A 20517-nucleotide genomic window follows, 5' to 3' on the forward strand; every position below is an offset into this window, starting at 1 on the left:
CTCAGCAATTTCAGTTTTAGTAATTTAGCCCATGCATACATACAGATAGGGTACAAAAATGTTCACATCCACGTGACTTATTGAAGTATAAAAATTGGAAAGCTAAATATTCATCAGAAGAGTGGTCAAATAAATTTTACTTCTATCCTGCTGTTAAAAAGAATGGTAGATGAAAAAAAAAAAAGGAAAAGAAAAACCCTCAAAAATGGTAAATTCACCAATAGACAGATGTAGATATAGATAAAGCAAGATGAATATGACATACTGAATACTAGGTAAAATAAGAGCCCTCCAGACTTGCCCATATCTTTTCTAATCCCTAGAATCTGTCAGTTACCTTATAATGCAAAAGGGACATCACAGATAAGATTATCTCCAGATGGGGCTTATCTAAGAAGTCCCAATATAATCCCAGGGGTCTTTATGAGAGAAAGTCAAAGATAATTGAAGATGCTATGCTTCAAGACACAGTGAAGATGGAAGAAGGGTCCATGAGCTAAAGAATGCAGAAGAGCTCTAGAAGCTGGAAAAGGCAAGAAAATTCATTCTCCCCTAGAGCATCCTGAATAGATGGAGAGCTGCCAAAACCTGATTTTTAGCCCACTGAAACCTATTTCAGATTTCTAACCTCCAGAACTCTAAAAAAAAAATTTTTTTTTAATTTTGTGACCACACTCATGGCATACAGAAATTCCCAGACCAGGGACTGAATCCAAGCTGCAGCTGTGACTAACAGATCTTTTAACCCACTACATTGGGCTGGGGGATCAAACCCACACCTCCAAAGTGACCTGAGCCACTGCAGTTGGATTCTTAACCCACTGTGCTACAGTGGAAACTCTCAGTTTGCGTTGCTTTAAGTAACTAAATTTGTTGTAACAGAAGCAATAGAAAAATACATACATACTTTAAGTTTAAAAAGCTATCCTTTAACAGGTTTTTATCTCTGGAAAGGTGAATAGGGTTGGGTATTGGAGATCAAAGAATATTCTTGTTAATTTGTATCCCCATTTTTTAAAAATTTTAAACTTATAGAAAAGTTGAAAGAATCTGAACAATCCTGTAACTTTCATTTATATTCACAAACTGCTAATTTTTTGGCTAGGTGTGCTTTATTTGTGTTGCCTATATATACAAACACATACACTTTTTCTAAACCACTTCACAGTAATTGAGGATGATATCATTTACTTTTAAGTAAACTGGTATTTATTTTTAAATGATTTTTTTTAGAATTAACAAAGCCAAGATAATCACAAGTAGGTCTTATCTGCTGAAGGAAATGCTATTTACATTCTGTCTTCTTGGAGGCAAAGGGAGATGGAAAAATCTACTTCCTTTTCTGATGGTTTAGTTAACAAATTACCAATGGTCAGAATCTAATTAATATCTAATGCTATGTTGTTCAATATATCCTCCAAACTCCTGATCCTACTGAAGGAAGATCTGTTTTGGGTGACTCTAGTTAGAACTTAAAATGCAGTCAACTCATAAAATTGTTATAAATTTAAGTGTAGATACCACACATGCTCAAAGAATCCCATGGATAAAATAAGGCGGCTTTAGACTAACTTGCGCCCATAGTATTTATAGCATCGCTTTTTTGGGAAAATGTATTCAAAATGTATTCACATTTCAAACAGCTAACTTTGGAGACAAAACTTTTTCGTAAATTGGACACTGCTGGAAACTTTCTAGAATTCTTTTCTTCTCCTGGTTTATTTGCTACCACAAATCTTTGCATTTGGAGACGGCTGAACTTGCTAATCAAGTTTGCAACAGTTTGCACAAACTCCTTTCTATGTCTACACATATACAACAATTTTCAACAGCGTATACAGTGGTTTCATTATTTAATAAATCCTCCACTGTTAAGCATTTTTACAGTTTTTTTACATAATTATATTCTATTCAGTACACTTAAGTGTGGTGTAATATAAATTATATATTTATATTTGGTCTTTGTCCCGGGTCCTGATCCAAAGCTCCTAAAATCCTTGTAATTTCTGGAGTGATAGGAGCATCTTTCGTTGTTCCTAACAAAATGCTTTCAACCACATCTGGGTAACAACGCTAACAACATGACTCCTGGTGGGGCTAACCGGCTCCAGGATGGGGCCTGGTCAGCAGAAAGATCAAACCTTGAGGCTACGAACTTTCAGCGCCATCCCTCAACCTCCAGGGCGGGGAGAGGGGCTGGAGACAGAGTCCAGTCATCAATGGCTAATGATTTAATCCATCATCATGCCTAAGTAATGAAATCTCCATAAAACCCCCAAAGGCTGGGATTCAGGGAGCTTGCTAGCAGTGAAGACACTGAGATGCGTGCCTGGAGAGGGCATGAAAGTTCCACACCCCATCTTGCATACTTTGTCCTATGCATCTCTTCCACTTGGTTGTTCCAGAGTAGTATCCTTTAATAAACCAGTAAAGGTAAGCAGTGTTTTCCTAAACTTTTCAAGTTATTCCAGGAAATTTTAGAACTTGAATGGGAGGCACAGGAAGGGCCTAATTTGTAGCTAAGCTGGATAAAAATGCAGATAGCCTGGGGACCTGGGACTGGTTGGTGTCTAAAGTGAAGGCATCTTCTGGGACTGAACCCTTCAACTTGTGGAGTATGATGCTATCTCTGGGTAGTTAGCATAGATTAGGACTGAATTAAAGGACACCCAGTTGGTGTTGGGGGGGGGGAATGAAAACAACAAATTTCCCAATTAATGGGATTTATAAATCTTAAATTGTATATTCTTCATATTGAATACTGACTTAATATTCCATATGACCCCTTTTGAAATGTCCAAAATAATCCAAACCGACTCACAATTCATGGCAGAGAAGTTTAAGAGGAATTCTCTTGGAGGTCACCTGAGACTCTTGAATGATACTCCATTGAATCAAAATGCAATTTAAATAATGCCAACAAAACTAAGCGGTACCACAGAAAGTTAGGACAGTCACAGTAGGTGGACTCACTGCAAAACTCCAGGGGGAGCCACTGCACTGCGGTCTCCATGAAGCACTCTCCCTGGAGCTGTGCTCTGCAGGGTCTATACACTGTACACCGCAGCCCTAAGCACACGTGAAAAATCACTGAGAAAAACCAAGGTAAATCCCCAGACATTAAAAAAGTTAGAATGACTTTCATCCAGTAGGGTTACTGTTTAGTAGTGAAAGTTCCCAGCCCAAAATCTAAGTTAAATCTGAGGATCAAAGATGGTACCTGGTAGGGCATTAACACAATGTGTGATAGATATACCAAATGCTTCCCAAAGGATAATAGTAAATCATGCAAATTTCAAGTAGCTTTTTTTTTTTTTGTCTTTTTAGGGCCATACCCTCCGCATATGGAAGCTCCCAGGCTACGGGTCAAACCAGAGCTGTAGCTGCTGGCCTACACCACAGCCACAGCAACACATTGTCTGCAGTGTACACCACAGCTCACGGCAATGCCAGATCCTGAACCCACACAGTCAAGCCAGGGACTGAACCCACATCCCTCATGGATACTAGTCGGGCTCCTTACTGCTGAACCACAACGGGAATTGCCTGCAGTAGCTCTTTTTTATTTCAACCAATATTCAAGTAGAAAGATCTATTTTGATCTCAACTAGTAGAAATAATTTTCATACTTAAATAACTCCAAAAGGGAAAAAGATGACAATGGCTGATTTCTAGTAAGTGAAAGTTGAATGAAGATGCTCTAATCACAAGCAATAAAAAGGTAAGTTTTCTAAATGCTAAATGAACTATGTAAGAAATGATATATGTTTCTCCTCCAGGAATGATAAAAATTACCACCCCTTTCCATAATTTAGGAGTCTAAATGGTGTCCTCTGGTCAGATTCCATTTACTACATCTCCAGAGGCAAAAGATTAAAAAAACAGCAATGAAAAACTACAAAAACAAAACAATAAACAGAGTGTCCTGGTATGAATTTGATGACTTCTAAAGTACCCTTTGTTCACTTTCTAACAAGGCAATATCCACTCCACTGAGAACCACAGAAGCCACAATGCTAAACAGCACACAAATTAAACACATCCATGGCCCACAGATATTGCTACAACGGAGCTTCCCGGAAATTCTAAACCAGCTGCTGCACCTATTCGCTCCCTTTCTAGGTACCTAAGGGATTTTACTCCATTCACTCAGAAGCACAGCACATCTGTTTTCCTTCTCTTTTTTTTGGGGGGGGGGTTAACAGTCAAAAACACATTAGGCACCAAGGCTGTCATGACGTTTTTCACTTTAAAGGAAACCCTGGACCTAGAAGACATGTCTTCTCTAAGTTAATGTTCCCTCCCAAATTTCTTCAAGATTCATTAGAAAAGAATGGCACTCTTGTTTATTGTTCTCTTACAAAGGTGGCAGAGTTGAAAGTATAAAGGGATATTAGGAATACTGTAAAGTTCCTCTAATGCAGGGGAGATAGGAAGAGGATTTATAAAAAACATACAGTGGAATGATTAAGACTGGTCTTTTGGATGAATGATATACGATATACGAAGATGATTATCAAAAATTATTTTCTTGCTGGAAAAAAATTAGGAACTTCCTAACAAATGATTTAAATCGATACAGTTTAGTGAATTCTACTCTAGCCATCTTTTTACACATCACCTTCTTTTTAATATTTCAATACCGAACTTGTATATGGCAAAAAAGATTCCTATTTCTGGCTGTGTACCATACCCGCCAACCAGAGTCTAACAAATTACTAATATCACCCGTGAAATCTATGGGGACAGGAACAGTTTTCACGAACAGCCCTGCAGTGATTTCCTCATATATGAATACATAGTTAGCATACCTTGTGACAATGAGTTGAAGATAATACAAGTGCAGAGGGCCATATTTCAAATCTACCTGGACACCCAAACACAGTTTATTCAGAAGTCAGACTTCTGACAATTTAATTACCTAAAACACTGTGGACCAGGAATGAGTGAGAAAAACATCTACTGACCTAACCAACTATCATGAAGAACTCTTTAGATCTTCTTTCAAAACTCATGACTAAGTCATCTTATTTCATACACATTTCGTAAATGTACCCTCCCAGTCCTCGGATGACAAGAAGCAACATGTGACAAAGCAGAGAAGGGAAGCTGAAAACTACAATGTTATGTTTCTGGTGACGACTGAGAAGTAACTGCTAACTGCTCCATCATCTCTGGCTCTCTGACTGGCTATCAAAAGTCCAGCTGAGTCAAAGTCATGTGAGAATCACTCTACGCTAAAATAAACCAAGAATGCCATAGGACAACAGGTGACGTGTATTATGAAAGCAGAATCATCCAGACTAACTTGTGTTCAGTATAAGAATATAAAAATCTATTTTAACAAGATTTCCACACACACAAAAAAGATGGCTTAAAATAAAGTCTCCACACTTAGAAAAATGGTGCAAAGTCACAAGGAAGTTCTTTACAAAAAAAAAAAAAAAAATCAGAATTCCACCTAAGTGTCTGAAAAGGAGACCAGTTAAATAAAGATTTCTACAAAGTATTATTTAGCTATTTTAAAATGCTATAATTCAATGCTTATCAAAGTGGAAGATATTAGTGTTACATAAAAAAGTCAGGTCATTGGAGTTCCCGTTGTGGCGTAGTGGTTAACAAATCTGACTAGGAACCATGAGGTTGTAGGTTCGATCCCTGGCCTTGCTCAGTGGGTTAAGGATCCGGCATTGCCATGAGCTTTGACGTTGCTATGGCTGTAGTGTAGGCCAGTGGCTACAGCTCCAATTTGACCCTAGCTTGGGAACCTTCATGTGCTGCAGGTGCGGCCCTAAAAAAGAAAAAAAAAAAAAAAAAAAAAAAAAGAACTGGAGGAATATTCATCAAGGTGTTAAGAGCAGATTTCTCTGAGATACAGGCTTTTAAATTTTTTTTTTAATTTTACTGAAGTGTAGTTAATTTACAAGGTTGTGATAATTTCTGCTGTACAACAAAGTGACCAAACATACATATACACAATATCCATTCTCTCTCAGATTCTTTTCCCACACAGATTATCAAAGAATACTGAAGAGTTCTTAGGATATGGGATTTTAACTGCTAGTTGTCTTCTTTGCTACCTTTTCTCACTTTACTACAGTGAGTACCTATCACTTCTGAAAAGAAATGTCATTTTTAAAAACAGCTAAGATAAAATGTTTTTAAATTGTCAAAAATACATATTTAAATAACATCCTCTAAAAATATCCTAGAGACCCAGACACCTATGGTCAATTAAGCTTTGACAAAGGAGGCAAGAATATAAAACAGGATACAGTCTTTTTAGAAAGTGGTCCTGGGAAAACTGGACACCCACATGTAAATCAATGAAACTGCAACACACCCTCACACCATGCACAAAAATACACTCAAAATGGCTTAAAGACTTAAATGTAAGACACAAACCATCAAACTCCAAGAAGAGAACATAGGCAAAACATTCTCTGACATCAACCTTACAAATATTTTCTCAGGTCAGTTTCCCAAGGTAATAGAATTAAAAGCAAAAATAAACCAATGGGACCTAGTCAAATTGACAAGCTTTTGCACAGCAAAGGAAACCATAAAAAAAACCAAAAAGACAACTTACAGAATGGGAGAACATAGTTTCTTTCTTTTTTTTTTTTTTTTTTTCTTTTTGCCTTTTCTAGGGCTGTTCCCAAGGCATATGGAGGTTCCCAGGCTAGGGGTCAAATTGGAGCTGTAGCCGCTGTCCTACGCCAGAGCCACAGCAACTCGGGATCCGAGCTGCATCTGCGACCTACACCACAGCTCGCGGCAATGCCGGATCCAACCTGCAACCTCATGCTTCCTAGTCAGATTCATTAACCACTGCGCCAGGACAGGAACTCCGAGAACATAGTTTCAAACGATGCAACTGACAAGGGCATGATCTCTAAAATATACAAACAACTTCTACAACTCAACAGCAAAAAAGCCAACAACCTAACTGAAAAAGGAGCAAAAGACCTGAATAGACATTTCTCCAAAGATAAACAGATGGCCAACAAGCACATGAAAAAATGCTCAACGTCCCTTATTATTAGAGAAATGCAAATCAAAACTACCATGAGATACCACCTCATACCAGCCAGAATGGCCATCATTAATAAGTCCACAAATAACAAATGCTGGAGAGGGTGAGGCGAAAAGTGAACCCTCCTGCACTGTTGATGGGAATGTAAATTGGTATAAACACTATGGAAAACAGTACAGAGGTACCTTAAAAAACCATACATAGAACTACCATATGACCCAGCAATCCCACTCTTGGTCATGTATCCGGACAAAACTTTCCTTGAAAAAGACACATGCCCCCACATGTTCACTGCACACTGTTCACAATAGTCAAGGCATGGAAACAACCTCAATGTCCATCAACAGATGATTGGATTAAGAAGATGTGGTATATATACACAATGGAATACTACTCAGCCATAAAAAAGAACAAAATAATGCCATTTGCAGCAACATGGATGGAACTAGAGACTCTCATACTAAGTGAAGTAATTCAGAAAGAGAAAGACAAATACCATATGATTTCACTTATATCTGGAATCAAATATATGGCACAAATGAACCTTTCCACAGAAAAGAAAATCATGGACATGGAGAACAGACTTGTGGTTGCCAAGAGGGAGGGGGAGGGGGTGGGATGGACTGGGAATTTGGGGTTAACAGATGCAAACTATTGTCTTTGGAATGGATAAGCAATAGGATCCTGCTATGGAGCACTGAGAACTATGTCTGGTCACTTGTGATGGAGCATGATAATGTGAGAAAAAAGAATGTATACATGTATGTGTGACTGGGTCACCTTACTATGCAGTAGAAAATTGACAGAAACTATAAATCAGCTGTAATGGAAAAAATAAAAATCATCATTAAAAAAATCCAAGAGAAAACAAGTTTTTAAATTTGATGGCATCTTAACCAAATATTATAATAGTCTTTCTCAAAATTAACAGCGAAATAAAGACTCCTCTCCCTACATCTTCTATGTCTTCACCTTCCCCTTGTAGTGTCCATTCCCCACAGCTCAGGGCCATTCCACAGGCTCCCTTATCTGGCAATATCTGTGCTCAGCAAAAGATCGAAAACACCGCTAAGAAGGAGATGGCTACCCATGACATGTAAACATTTTACTAGGGATCAAAGACTTAAAAGCCAAAGAAAGAATTTAGGCACTTACTGGCTACCTGGGGAGAATTATAAGAGGACAAAAGAATCTTCCTGATATTTCTACATTATTTCCATTACACAGGTTGATGCCCCCACCCTGCTTAGCTGTGATGTCAAGGCCTAAACTATTCCATTGCCATTAAGTATTAAATGTTACAGCCCTGGAAGGGTAGGGATTTTCATCATTTCAGCACAGAAAAAAAGCATGGCTAAAATCAGGAAAAACTTCCACCAAAATATTAAAGTTGAAGAAATTTAAAAAAAAAAAAAAAAAAAGGTGAGTTTCCGTCGTGGCTCAGCGGAAACGAACCTGACTAGGATCCATGAGGATGTGGGTTCGATCCCTGGCTTCGCTCAGTGGGTTAAGGATCCAGCGTTGCCATGAGCTGTGGCATAGGTTGCAAACCCAGCTCAGGCACCACGCTGCTGTGGCTGTGGCTGTGGCTCTGGAGTAGGCCGGCAGCTGAAGCTCCGACCTGAGCCCTAGCCTGGGTATGCCAAGAGTGCAGCCCTGAAAAGACAAAAAAAGAAAAAAGAAAAAGAGAGAAAGAAAAGTGCTAGGGAGGTCCAGAAAAAGCAATCTTTGGAGCTTCCACTGTGGCGCAACGGGATGATTCCATTCCCAAATCTCCGGGCCAGCACAGTGGGTTAATGATCAGGCGTTGCCGGAGCTGCTCTGATCGGATGTCTCGATGTCTCGCTTGGGAGCTCCATATGCAGCAAGGTGGCAAAAACAAAAAAATCTTCTTTCAGCAGTTTCTCTGAATAGCTTAAAACAAGCAAACAAAACGTTTATATATTATTCTTTCCTAATCTCTAACTCTCCAAAAATTTTGTTTTTTTCTGTTCCAAAGACCTACTTAGTCCAAGAATCACAAAAAAAACACCTCCCCGATGTTTCTTCATTGTCACCACAGGATTCCATCAATAGCAGGTGCCAAAATGCATGCCTGTCAGCCAGCCTTCGTGACCAAAACCTGAATGGGTCAGAGCTTGACACTACCACCCTAATATAAAGCTAAACCTTCCCTTTGCCATCCTCCCCCAATCTCAATCCATCCCTCAATTTTCACTGCAGCATCCTGCTATTCATGGAGGTTTTCCCATGATCAGTCGGCTCAGACCAACAGGAAAATACTGTTTTCTTCATTGCTTCTTGTTGCTGTTGGAACGAGTGTAAACATGAGTTCTACTTCTTTCATAATTCTACTTTTTAAAGACATACAGTCTGGTAAAAAGAGTTTATTCAAGAAGTAAAACTACTAGCTATGTATATAAAACCATGAACTCTATCAGAATGATCAAAATTCAAGCAATAATTCCAACTTTTTATGACAGCACTTTGGAAAGTAACAATTCCCTATTAATTTGAGTGTTTAAAAAAGTTCCAATCTGCCTACGAAAGAACAAAAAGTTTATTTGATGTATATAAAATTATATTATTTTGCAAAAAATTTTGCTAATCTGACAAATATAGTTTATATATTTACTTCCACAAAGCAAAGAAGGAACAAACAAAACTCCAGAACACACAATCTGTAACATGCAAACTACTATAGAGAACCTGTTCATAAACTACCTTGTGTCAGTGAATGCAGGTGAGTTTTTAAGGAAGAGTTCTTTGCTAAATGCTCAGTTTTTTAAGATTTCAGGGGAAGAGTTGGAATGCATAAATATTTCAAAACCATTTGAAATGTCACGGTACTACTTTAGCTCACTTAAAATGTTTTAAATATTAAGTATACCAATAAACTAGACTAATGACCACTAGAAACTAACATGGCATCTATAGAAGAATTCATTCTCAAATAAAAGTAAAAAAGCAATCAAGTGATAAAGTTAAGAGATGTTCATTTTAAGTCAAAGAATTTTTCATTTAAAATACATCTGAAATTGACAGAACATTGTAAATCAACTATAATAAAAAATTAAATTAAAATAAAATACATCTGAAGCCCTCAAAGATGCAAAACTGTAGGAAATACGATGAAGGAATGAACATCTACATGCTTGGTTTGAAGCTCTTCAATGCAGATGGCTTTCACCTGACTCCTTTATCATAGCACTACAGAGCACCTTTTTAACAGAAGAGTCTACAAAGATTGAGTACATTCCCTGAGGTAATGTTATCACCTTCAAGCCAGCAACTGCTGAAAGGAGTTTTTTCTCAACAAAGGTTTTACTTCTGCTTACTTGCATCTAAGTATGATATTACAACCAAGTATGGGAATTTTCTCTATGAATAATCTCAGTGCATGGAAAGAACGAATGACCAAAATGACCTGCAGCATGGATGAGCAGTCTAAAAAGCACCCTCGAACAACCTGAAGTCACAGCCACAATTCAATGAGCCATGCACTTTTAATCCTTTACACCTGGATGTAAAATCTGAACATGGAGAAGGTGGCTGACTGATCCGCCCTGAAGAAATCTTACATAATTAGAAAATCTCAAACACCTGATATACTGATTAAAAACAGCAGTCTTTAGGAGTTCCCTCATGGCTCAGCGTGGTTAAAAAAACAAAAACAAAAACCCAAAAAACCGAAACAGCAGTCTGTAGAACAGACTTTTTGCTTAAGACTTAATGCATGTAATACCCGTACTTTACAAAACGTCAAATGTATTTGGATTTTGAAGGGTTAGGAAAGCAGAGCTGAAGGCAATCTAAAATCACTTGCAGAAGTGAAGAACATCTTTTAAGAACTAATGAAACATATATTGGAACTTTTAGTACACTTTCTTGATATTTTATGAAAGCTAAGACAAAAAAGGAGAAAGTAGGGCAACCAATAATGAGAAATGCAGCTGAACAAACTATTTTTCCATCTTTTCCAACACTATTATACATCAATTGAATCCTATTCCAGCTAGATGAACTACCACGAGTTTACACAAATTATGTCTCCAGCAGAAGCTTAATTTTTCTTTTTTTTTGAGGGCCACAGGTGCGGCATATGGAAGTTCCCAGGCTAGGGGTCGAATTGAGCTACAGCTGCCTGCCTACACCACAGCCACAGCAACGAGGGATCTGAGCTGTGACCTACACCACAGCTCACGGCAACACTGGATTCTTGACCCAATGAGCGAGGCAAGGGATTGAACCCACATCTTAATGGGTACTAGTCAGGTTTGTTTCCACTGCACCACAACGGCAACTCCTGAAAGGTTGTTTTTGACTGCACTAACCTGGCAACTTCGCATCAACCAGCTCTGTATAAGAGCCCTTTCATTCATTTGCTCTGTTGTCTGAGTGGAGTGGCCATGTCAGCAGCCCCTGGACACAATCTGTCAACCACACAGAAGGTGTCAAAGGTTTTTCAGATTATCAACTCGCCCAACCTTAACTGTCCTCTGAGTTCAGAGAAATTACAGCCTGTCATCTCTCCAACTTCCATTAGAGGAGAAACAAAAAATAACGCAAAATTACTAGTAAACCAAAATTCTTCTCTGAGAAATGGTAATAGCTGTATTAAAATTTAAGTGTTTGACTCCTACAAAAGCCACAGAATATACACTAGTTAAATCTAAAAAATCACCTTTTTGCTCACTGCATTTTGACTTTGACAAGCTATAACAGATTTGTTAAAACCAGGTTCTTAGCTGCCATTCTCTGCTTTGAAAGGTAAGTATAATTTTAAAAAGCTGCTTTCGGTTAGCAAAAAGAAAATAACCCACCCTAGGTTTCTCATCTTTCATTGCATTATGGCAGAATCTTCTGCGTTCTCTTCCATCCTATCAGTAACCCAGAGGTGAGCAGATACTCGACAGGTGCATATATTAAAACATAATTGCCTCTGTCTCTGTGAATCACCTTGTGGATTTATATCCCTGAATACCCCCCACCCCATCAGACATTGCTGCAGCTGTGGGCGTAGCTGTCCAGTTCTATATTGAGGTCTCTTTTCCAATGTCACAATAGCTTTTCCGAATAAAATCTGTTTTACCACTAACTACCTAAGTATGCTTAAGTCACTTAACCTTTCTGGGTTTCAGTTTATTCATCTGTATGCAAATGTAAGGAAAGAGGAGTAGGTGATCTCCAGGAATCCTTGCCAAGTCTAAAATTCTCATAAGAAATCTGGTAGAGGAAAAGGAGGTAGAGAAAAAATTAAGCAATTTGGACTTACTAGGGGTCACGGAGCTGTGAAGCCAAGCTGTTATCCAGATCTCCTGTCTCCCACCCAGCTCAATGTTCATTTGACAAAACCAGTCACCTTTACCTCAGAAACCAAAAGCCAGACTAATGAAGAGAAAGGCAAAGGCATCCAGGGTGCTACTTCACCCCAGAGCATGCTGTTCCGTGTTCTTCAATCCCTAAGCATTTTGTTTCAATAAAATAAATCATTTTTCCTGAGAACATAATTATATTACATTCACCAATAAAACAAGTAGAATACATAATAATTAATCTTGACTTCACATGATAGCAAAATTTAAAAGTTTTATTCTATTTCCTACTAGTATTTCCTCTTTTTTTTGTCATTGAAAGTTCCATCCAGTTTGGTTGTGAAGTGGGCCCCACCTTTTACTTTATCCTCAGGCTCCTAAATGCCACGTGGCTCAGCGAAATGAACACACATGGTGCCAAGGCAATTCTAAGTCTGACTAGCAGCGTGACCTCAGTAAGATCAGTAAGATCATTTTACTTCCTCCAAGTTTCAGTTACTTCACCCATGTCCAAGGTAAGTTATAAAGTGACAACATCAGAGATGTGAAGTTTTATAATTTTTTTTTTTTTTTTTGTCTTTTGTCTTTTTGTTGTTGCTATTTCTTGGGCTGCTCCTGCGGCATATGGAGGCTCCCAGACTAGGGGCTGAATCGGAGCTGTAGCCACTGGCCTACGCCAGAGCCACAGCAACGCGGGATCCGAGCCGCGTCTGCAACCTACACCACAGCTCACGGCAACGCCGGATCGTTAACCCACTGAGCAAGGGCAGGGACCGAACCCGCAACCTCATGGTTCCTAGTCGGATTCGTTAACCACTGCGCCACGACAGGAACTCCTGAAGTTTTGAAGTATTAAAAATCTAATGATGATGAACACTGTGTTTACATGCTGTGGTACAATAATCTCAAATACCTATTTTCTTACCTCTAAATATAAGGCCACATTTAAAAAACTTAAATTCTACGGCTGCTGCTTGAACTTTTTTTAAAAACCACACTGTATAATGCCACTTCCTCCTGGGTATCTGTCTATGCCACTTATACCTGAGAGACAAGGAATACGATATATTTTAAAGTTATATTTTAAAATACACACAAACACAACTATCTTTTCACTCCTTTCATGACTCTTCTGTTATCCTCTAAGGAACTTAAATTTTGCCAGTAAAAGTCTTCTCAAATGCTCCTTTTCTGTGAAATGCAAGAAGCAAAATGCTACATTACCTAGTGGTAGCAATTAGTATTTTTAATACTTTAAGCATTTCCATGTACTGTTCACTAGCACATTATGACATCATTGCCTTCCAGTGTTTACTCTGATTAAATAATCCTGTTACTATCTTTGTTCTCTTGCCTTCAATATCTAGATTGCAAATGTCCTATTGTTCCGGTTCACCATTTCACTGAAAAAGCTTAAAAATGACCACGTTTTCACGTTTCTTTACTCAGCAAATACACTTTCACTGCAACTGAGCCGGAGAGTTCAATCTCTCACCCAAAGGCAAGATCTGGACACGATCAAGTAGCAAAATCCAGGCCCAAAGGGAAGGGGGGGCGGAGTCTACACCACCTTAACACGACGGGTTCTAGGGCTTCCACGGATAAACAAAGGAAGTTGATTTTCCCACGGCGACGTGTGTGCTTCAACCAACCTGAGGCACTCGTAGGGAAGCCCAGAGCTCATTACCTTGAAAGCGCAGCCCAAGTGCTCAATTTTTCTCAAGGATTCCACTACAGGTGGAGACCGATGAATGGGGAAGAGTGGGCCGACCTTCGATTCCTTCCTCCCTCCCACTCCACCCAAGAACCTAGAGACCTGCCAACCACAACACGTCGACACACGGCTCCTGAATTTTTCAGGGGCAGGAGGACGAAGGGGGGGTGGGGGTGGGCTTCAAGGTCGGGTGAGGAGTTGAAGAGGAGTCAAGTGCAGGGGCGAAGGGCCGAGGGGAACGCAGGGAGCTCTAAGCAGAGCGGAGGGAAGTGGGCGCAGGCGGCGCGCGAACGTCGGAACGGCCGGGGGCGGGCTCGAGCCCCTTCCTCACCTGGCAGCCCTTCTTGTGGTGAAAGCCGACCACCACGATGTGCAGTACGGGCCCCCGGGGGACGCCATCGCCCCTCCACCCGGCCTTCTCCATGGGCGGCCGCCGCAAGCCCGCAAGGCGACTTCAACCGCCGAGGGCGGCCAGCGGAGCGTCCCTGTGATTCCCCAGGAGGACGGCGAGCGGCAGGGCTCGGGGGTCAGCGCGGGCGCCGCATTAGAGCCGCGCAGGGGCTGAGGGGAGGCCGAGGCTCCTGCAGCTCCGCACCGCCCCCTCGGCCCCCGCCGCGCTTCCTTCATCCGCTTCCGCTGCTTCCGGGCTGTCACCTGATGCGGCGGCCGCCGCCGGCGAGGCGGGACTGAGCCGGGCCGGGAGGGGCCTGAGGGGGCCGGGGCGGGGCCTGGGGGCGGTGCTGGGGCTCCAGGAGGAGGTGCCGGGCGAGGGGCGGGGCCTGACGGGGCTGCCCCGCACACCTGCCCCGGCCCTTCGTGCGCAGGTGCGACCTCTGCCCGCTTCCTCCTCCTCCTCCTCCTCTGCCCTCGCTTTTTCCTCCTTGAAATCTCCGCCCCTTCCCACTTCTTTGCTCAGTTTGCTTCTCTTTTTTGTTCTTTTCAGGGTATCTCATTCCTTCGCTTGCTTTCCTTCACCTCTCTGGCCTAGAGTCCCTCTACCTTTTAAATTTCGATAACACAGGCATATTTGTGCGGCTCTTTATCTGTGTATTCAAGCTTTAAATTACTTGCTAATCCGGGGTTTCTGTTTTGCTTTGTTCTTGTTTTTTGGTTTTTGTTTTTTCCTTGTTTAAATATTATGTATAGGAGTTTGAAAGCGATTTAAGGCCTGAAGCAAAATATCCTTAAAAATAAGAGAAATTTACAGGGAGAGCTATAAAATGATTATTCTAGTCCTGCTATTTTCAAAAACAATATTTTCAGAGTTCCTGTTGTGGCTCAGTGGTAATGAACCCGACTAGTATCCATGAAGATGCGCGTTCACTTGCTCAGTAGGTTAAGGCTTTGCAGTGAGATGTGGTGTAGTTCGCAGATGCCAGTGGGATCCTGCCTATGCTGGCAGCTGCAGCTTGGATTTGACCCTAGCCTGGGAACTTTCACATGCCGTATGTACTGCAGTCCTACAAAATAAAAAATTAAAAATAAAAAAACAACATTGTTTTCATTTTGTCTTTTTCTGGGTTTAGTACCCTAAACCCAGTTAACCCAAAATATATGGAGTCTTTTGGCACTAGGGTCTTTTATTTCCTTACTGACTGTACTAGTTCAATTTTCACTGGAAATACTAACAGATTGAACAAGGCAGTTTGGGAATTAGGTACCTGCTTCAAATAGAATTCACAATTTATTACAATAACTGGCTGGGATTACAAGTTGCACATCCCTTAGTTTAGACAACCCTAACAACTGATATCTTCCATTTCTGGCCTTGAGACCTGCATTCTACTCTAAGTACAGATGAGAAAGACAGTACAGTCTTCTTATACTTTCTAAGATTCAGGAGAACTGTTTAAATGCTAATAAAAATATCAAAGAAAATTTTCAAGATGTTGTACTATTTCTTTTAGGTATTACAAAATTCATGGCATTGGCTCAACTGTGTGTGAAACTATAATATTCCTTGTATATAGAATATGTTACTGTTTTCTTCCATCTGCCTTGACATTTTCTAAATTAGCCTAGCTAAAATTAAAGTGAAATTGAACATCTTTTTAAGATATAAAGGCAGGGCATCTTAGGACTCTGTAGCTATAGTGAATGCCAATTGTTTAATTCATTGTACAGGAGACCCCAGTCATAGCTTTATAAAAAATCTGTGTCATATTGCATCCTGGTGCCTCCAACTAAGATTAAATCATTTGTTCATAACCATTATGTTGCTTAAATGTTTAAAAATATGTCATTTAAAATAATGCTTTAGGAGTCCTGCTATGGCGCCATCAGTGACATCTCTGCAGTGCTGGGACTCAGGTTAGATCCCCAGCTGAGCATAATGGGTTAAGGATCTGGCATCACCTCAGCTGTGGGTCAGATCTGACCACTGACCTGGGAACTCCATATGCCATGGGGTAGCCAAAAAAAAAAAAAAAATGCCGTAAACAAAGAAGATATGTTACTGGGGAAATTGATAGATAAAGTAATCAGGGGGGTTTCCAGAATTTTTCCCATCTGTAATTACAGACTGGTCCTTTTAACAGTTTAGAATAGTACATTTTATAATTTTTTTTTTAATGGCCACACTTTTGCTATATGGAAGTTCCAAGGCCAGGGATTAAATGAGTCACAGCTGTGGCAGCACTAGCTCTTTTAATCCATTGTGCTGGGCTGGGAATCAAGCCCGTGCCTCCCCAGCAACTGGATTCTTAAACCACTGTGCCACAGTGGGCACTCCTACAATTGTTTTTAATGAGTTGTATTAATATAAAATAAATTTGATAGGGATGGAGTAGGATAGTTACACAGGTAATTGTGAAAGTCCCAATAGGGGACCGTAAATATAGAGGGAAACCTAGGGAACTGTGGGAGGTCACTGTAAGTTAATAATCACTCAAGAAACCCATGAGAATGAAGCAGCCTTGCTTAACTATAAAACCAGAAATGAAAGCATGAGATAGGCCTCAGGTCTATTAAGTGAAAAGATAAAATGAGGCCTGCATTCAAGTTCAGCAAGATAATGATCCTTAGGACCAAGGAGAGGAATTTAAGGGAACGATGGCATTCCAAAGTAGGAGACCCTCATTATACAGAAACCTGAGATGACTGAACATGTTTTAGCATATATTACCATCCTTCTGCTGATCTGAATAATCGCCAGTCCTAGTTTGACCTCATAGGGTCAAATACTCTACTTACTCACTGGGAAGAGGAACTAATGATGTAATCTGAAGTCTACTCAAAGAAAAGAGGAAGGTGGTCTGGGAGTTCCCGTGGTAACTCAGTGGTAACAAACCCAACTAGTATCCAGGAGGATGCAGGTTCAATCCCTGGCCCTGCTCAGTGGGTTAAGGATCCATCGTTGCCGGGAGCTGTGATGTAGGTCCCACGTGTTGCTGTTGCTGTGGCGGACACCAGCAGCTACAGCTCTGGTTCGACCCCTAGCCTGGTAATTTATATATGCTGCAGGTGCAGGCCTAAAAAGGAAAAAAAAAAAAAAAAAAAAAAAAACAGAAGAAGGCTGTCTTTTCCCCTTTCCACTTGCTTGGATTATAAAAAAATGTATCCCACCTAATCCTCGGGGCAGTGCTTCTTTGCCTGCCTGCTTGTATCTCTCACAAGCACCCTATCTTTTTTTTTTTTTTTTTTTTTTTGGTCTTTTTAGGGCCGCACTCGCAGCATATGGTGGTTTCCAGGGTAGGGGTCGAATCAGAGCTGTAGCCACTGACCTACGCCACGGTCACAGCATCACGAGATCCAAGCCATGTCTGCGACCTACACCACAACTCATGGCAATGCTGGATCCTTAACCCACGGAGCGAGGCCAGGGATTGAAACTGTGACCTCATGGATGCTAGTCAGATTTGTTTCCGCTAAGGCACGATGGGAACTCTACAACTGTCCCATCTTAATAAATCTATTTCTTGCTTATCACTCTGTCTCTCGCTGAATTCCTTCTGTGCCAAGACACAAAAACGTGAACTTCAGTAAATCCAGACACCAGGTGATTGATTCTAATTAGAAAACTGTGGGTTCAAGTCCCAATCTGGCTTATGGCTGTATTCAAGTCCTAGCCAGTGGGTTCAAGTACCTGGATTTTGGCTAGGTTCAAGTCATAAGTCCTGCCAGTTTCAAATTCATTGACAACATAGTGTCCTTAAGGACAAATATCTATTGAGAGAAAAATAGAAATTTCTCCCTTATTTGGAAGATTTTCTGGCATTTTTATGATGATATTCATAATCCAGGGAAAGAATTAAAAATGCTTTTTGCAGAGTTCCTGTTGTGGCACAGTGGAAACAATCTGACTAATATCCGTGAGGGTGCAGGTTCGATCCCTGGCCTCGCTACGTGGGTCAGGGATCTGGCATTGCCATGAGCTGCGGTGTAGTTTGGCAGATGTGGCTTGGATCTGGCGTTGCTGTGACTGTGGCGTAGGCCCGCAGCTGTAATTCCGATTCGACCCCTAGCCTGGGAACTTCCATATGCTGCTACATTGAAGAGTCTCTTTTAATTACATATAATTTATGATGAATTATATATTCTATGTTCTATCTGCTCTGTAATAAGACCTAATGGGAGAAAAACCCTTTAGACCTAGAGGTATGACATGTTTTCAAATTCATTAAAAATGAATTCTTATTCTGGAACTGGTCTGTTGTTTCTTTTTATGTCATGCTTTAGGAAAGAATTCAATAACATAAAACCACCCCCTTCCTGCAATCCCCATTAACTGTGCTGTGTAAATGAATTATATCTCCTTTTCCAGAGTATAAAGAGACTTTCTTTACTCTTCTCAATAGTATTGAAGATTGCTAATGTAATTTTGCTCTTGTAATGGAAAACAAAGTATTGACTTTCTTAAAGCATATTTTTTCTGAATTTTAAACTCTATCAGATAGCAACAATACCTTGAATTTGGTCCCTACTCACATCAGGATATGCTGAAAATAAAACAAGAATAGAAATCCAAAAAAAAAAAGAAAAAAAACAGGAAAAGAAAAGGGTTTCACAAACAAATTTAGCATTACTTTGTCTTTAGAACATGTCAATATTAAGGAGGTTGTTGATGGATATGAATGAAAATGTGAATCAATTTAGAAAACATTATACCCTACAGTACACTTGGGACTGTGGTAGGCATACCACATTCAAAAAATTGCAAGCATATGGGGGGACAGTTCCCAGATGGAAAGAAACAGATAATAACTTTTTGACATAAAAGAAACCACTTTAGGCCTAAGCCACTTTATGATCTAAGCCTGGCCATAAGGCTTGCCCACAACAGGTCTCAGTAATAATGATCTTAGAAAAAAACAACAAAGGACTGTTATCAGACAAGAGAAGTAACAATAGCAAAGATAATAAATCAGTTTTAAAGACTCATAATGGTTTCAATAATAAAGATTAGCTAGAAGCACTTACTTGAGCTGCTTTGCAGAATTTAAATCCCTCTCAAGCACCACATCACCAGGAACATAAGGGTTGATGATATTAACCTTTTCTGACCTTCGTGCCTTCAATCAATTAAAGCTTTAACTCCTGGACCTTTGACCCAATTCTATGCTGAATTTTCTGCTCACATCTCTTTTTCTTCTTTTGTCTTTTCTAGGGCTGCACCCGCGGCATATGGAGGTTCCTGGGCTAGGGGTCTAATCAGAGCTGTAACCGCCAGCCTACACCAGAGCCACAGCAACACAGGATTGGAGCTGCGTCTGGGACCTACATCACAGCTTGCAGCAATGCTGGATCCTTAACCCACTGGGTGGGGCCAGGGATGGAACCCACAACCTCATGGTTCCTTGTCAGATTCAGATTCCTTAACCGCTGAGCCACAACAGGAACTCCATCTGCTCACAATTCTTTATGAATATGCATGTACCCTTATCTTAAGACCTCCCCAATTTTGCTGTTTGGGGATGTACTCTTTTGGGAATGGTCCCAGATGTTACCCTTACTAACTGCAAGTATAAGTCCTTCCATCTCTAGATCTTTGGCTTGGTTGTGTCTTTTGTCTAGACACACACCAAGAGATAAACCCAGTTTTCCAGTAGCAAAACTGCTCCCTTAAAATAGCTTATGCTTTTATTATTTATTTATTTATATATTTTTTAGGGCCGCAGTTACGACATATGAAAATTCCCAGGCTAGGGGTCGAATTGGAGCTACACCTGCTGGCCTACACCACAGCTTGCAGCAATGCCAGATCCTAAACCTACTGAGCAGGGCCAGGGATCAAACCAACATCTTCATGGTAGTCAGGTTTGTTTCTTCTGAGCTACAATGGGAACTTCAGGTGGCTTATATTTTTAAAAGTAAAAATGTGGGAGTTCCAGCTGTGGTGTGGGGGTAGGTCACAGCAGTGGCTTGGATTCAACCACTGGCCTGGGAAGTTTCATATGCCATGGGTGTGGCATAAAAGAAAAAACTAAAAAATACATAAATAAAGGTAAGATTGA

The 20517-nt window shown here is 40.4% G+C and overlaps 1 protein-coding gene across 2 annotated transcripts in view; it reads right to left on the reverse strand.

The window, feature by feature from the left end:
- Nucleotides 1–14724, reverse strand: part of AVL9 (AVL9 cell migration associated) — a 75388-nt gene extending 60664 nt beyond the window's left edge. For both annotated transcript variants that reach the window (XM_021079002.1, XM_021079003.1), the window contains exon 1: nt 14397–14724. In XM_021079002.1, coding sequence (XP_020934661.1) covers nt 14397–14489 — 93 coding nt within the window. In that variant the 5' untranslated portion in view covers nt 14490–14724. The remainder of the gene's footprint in view (nt 1–14396) is intronic.

Source organism: Sus scrofa, chromosome 18 (assembly GCF_000003025.6).
Source record: "Sus scrofa isolate TJ Tabasco breed Duroc chromosome 18, Sscrofa11.1, whole genome shotgun sequence".
Lineage (NCBI taxonomy): Eukaryota > Metazoa > Chordata > Mammalia > Artiodactyla > Suidae > Sus > Sus scrofa.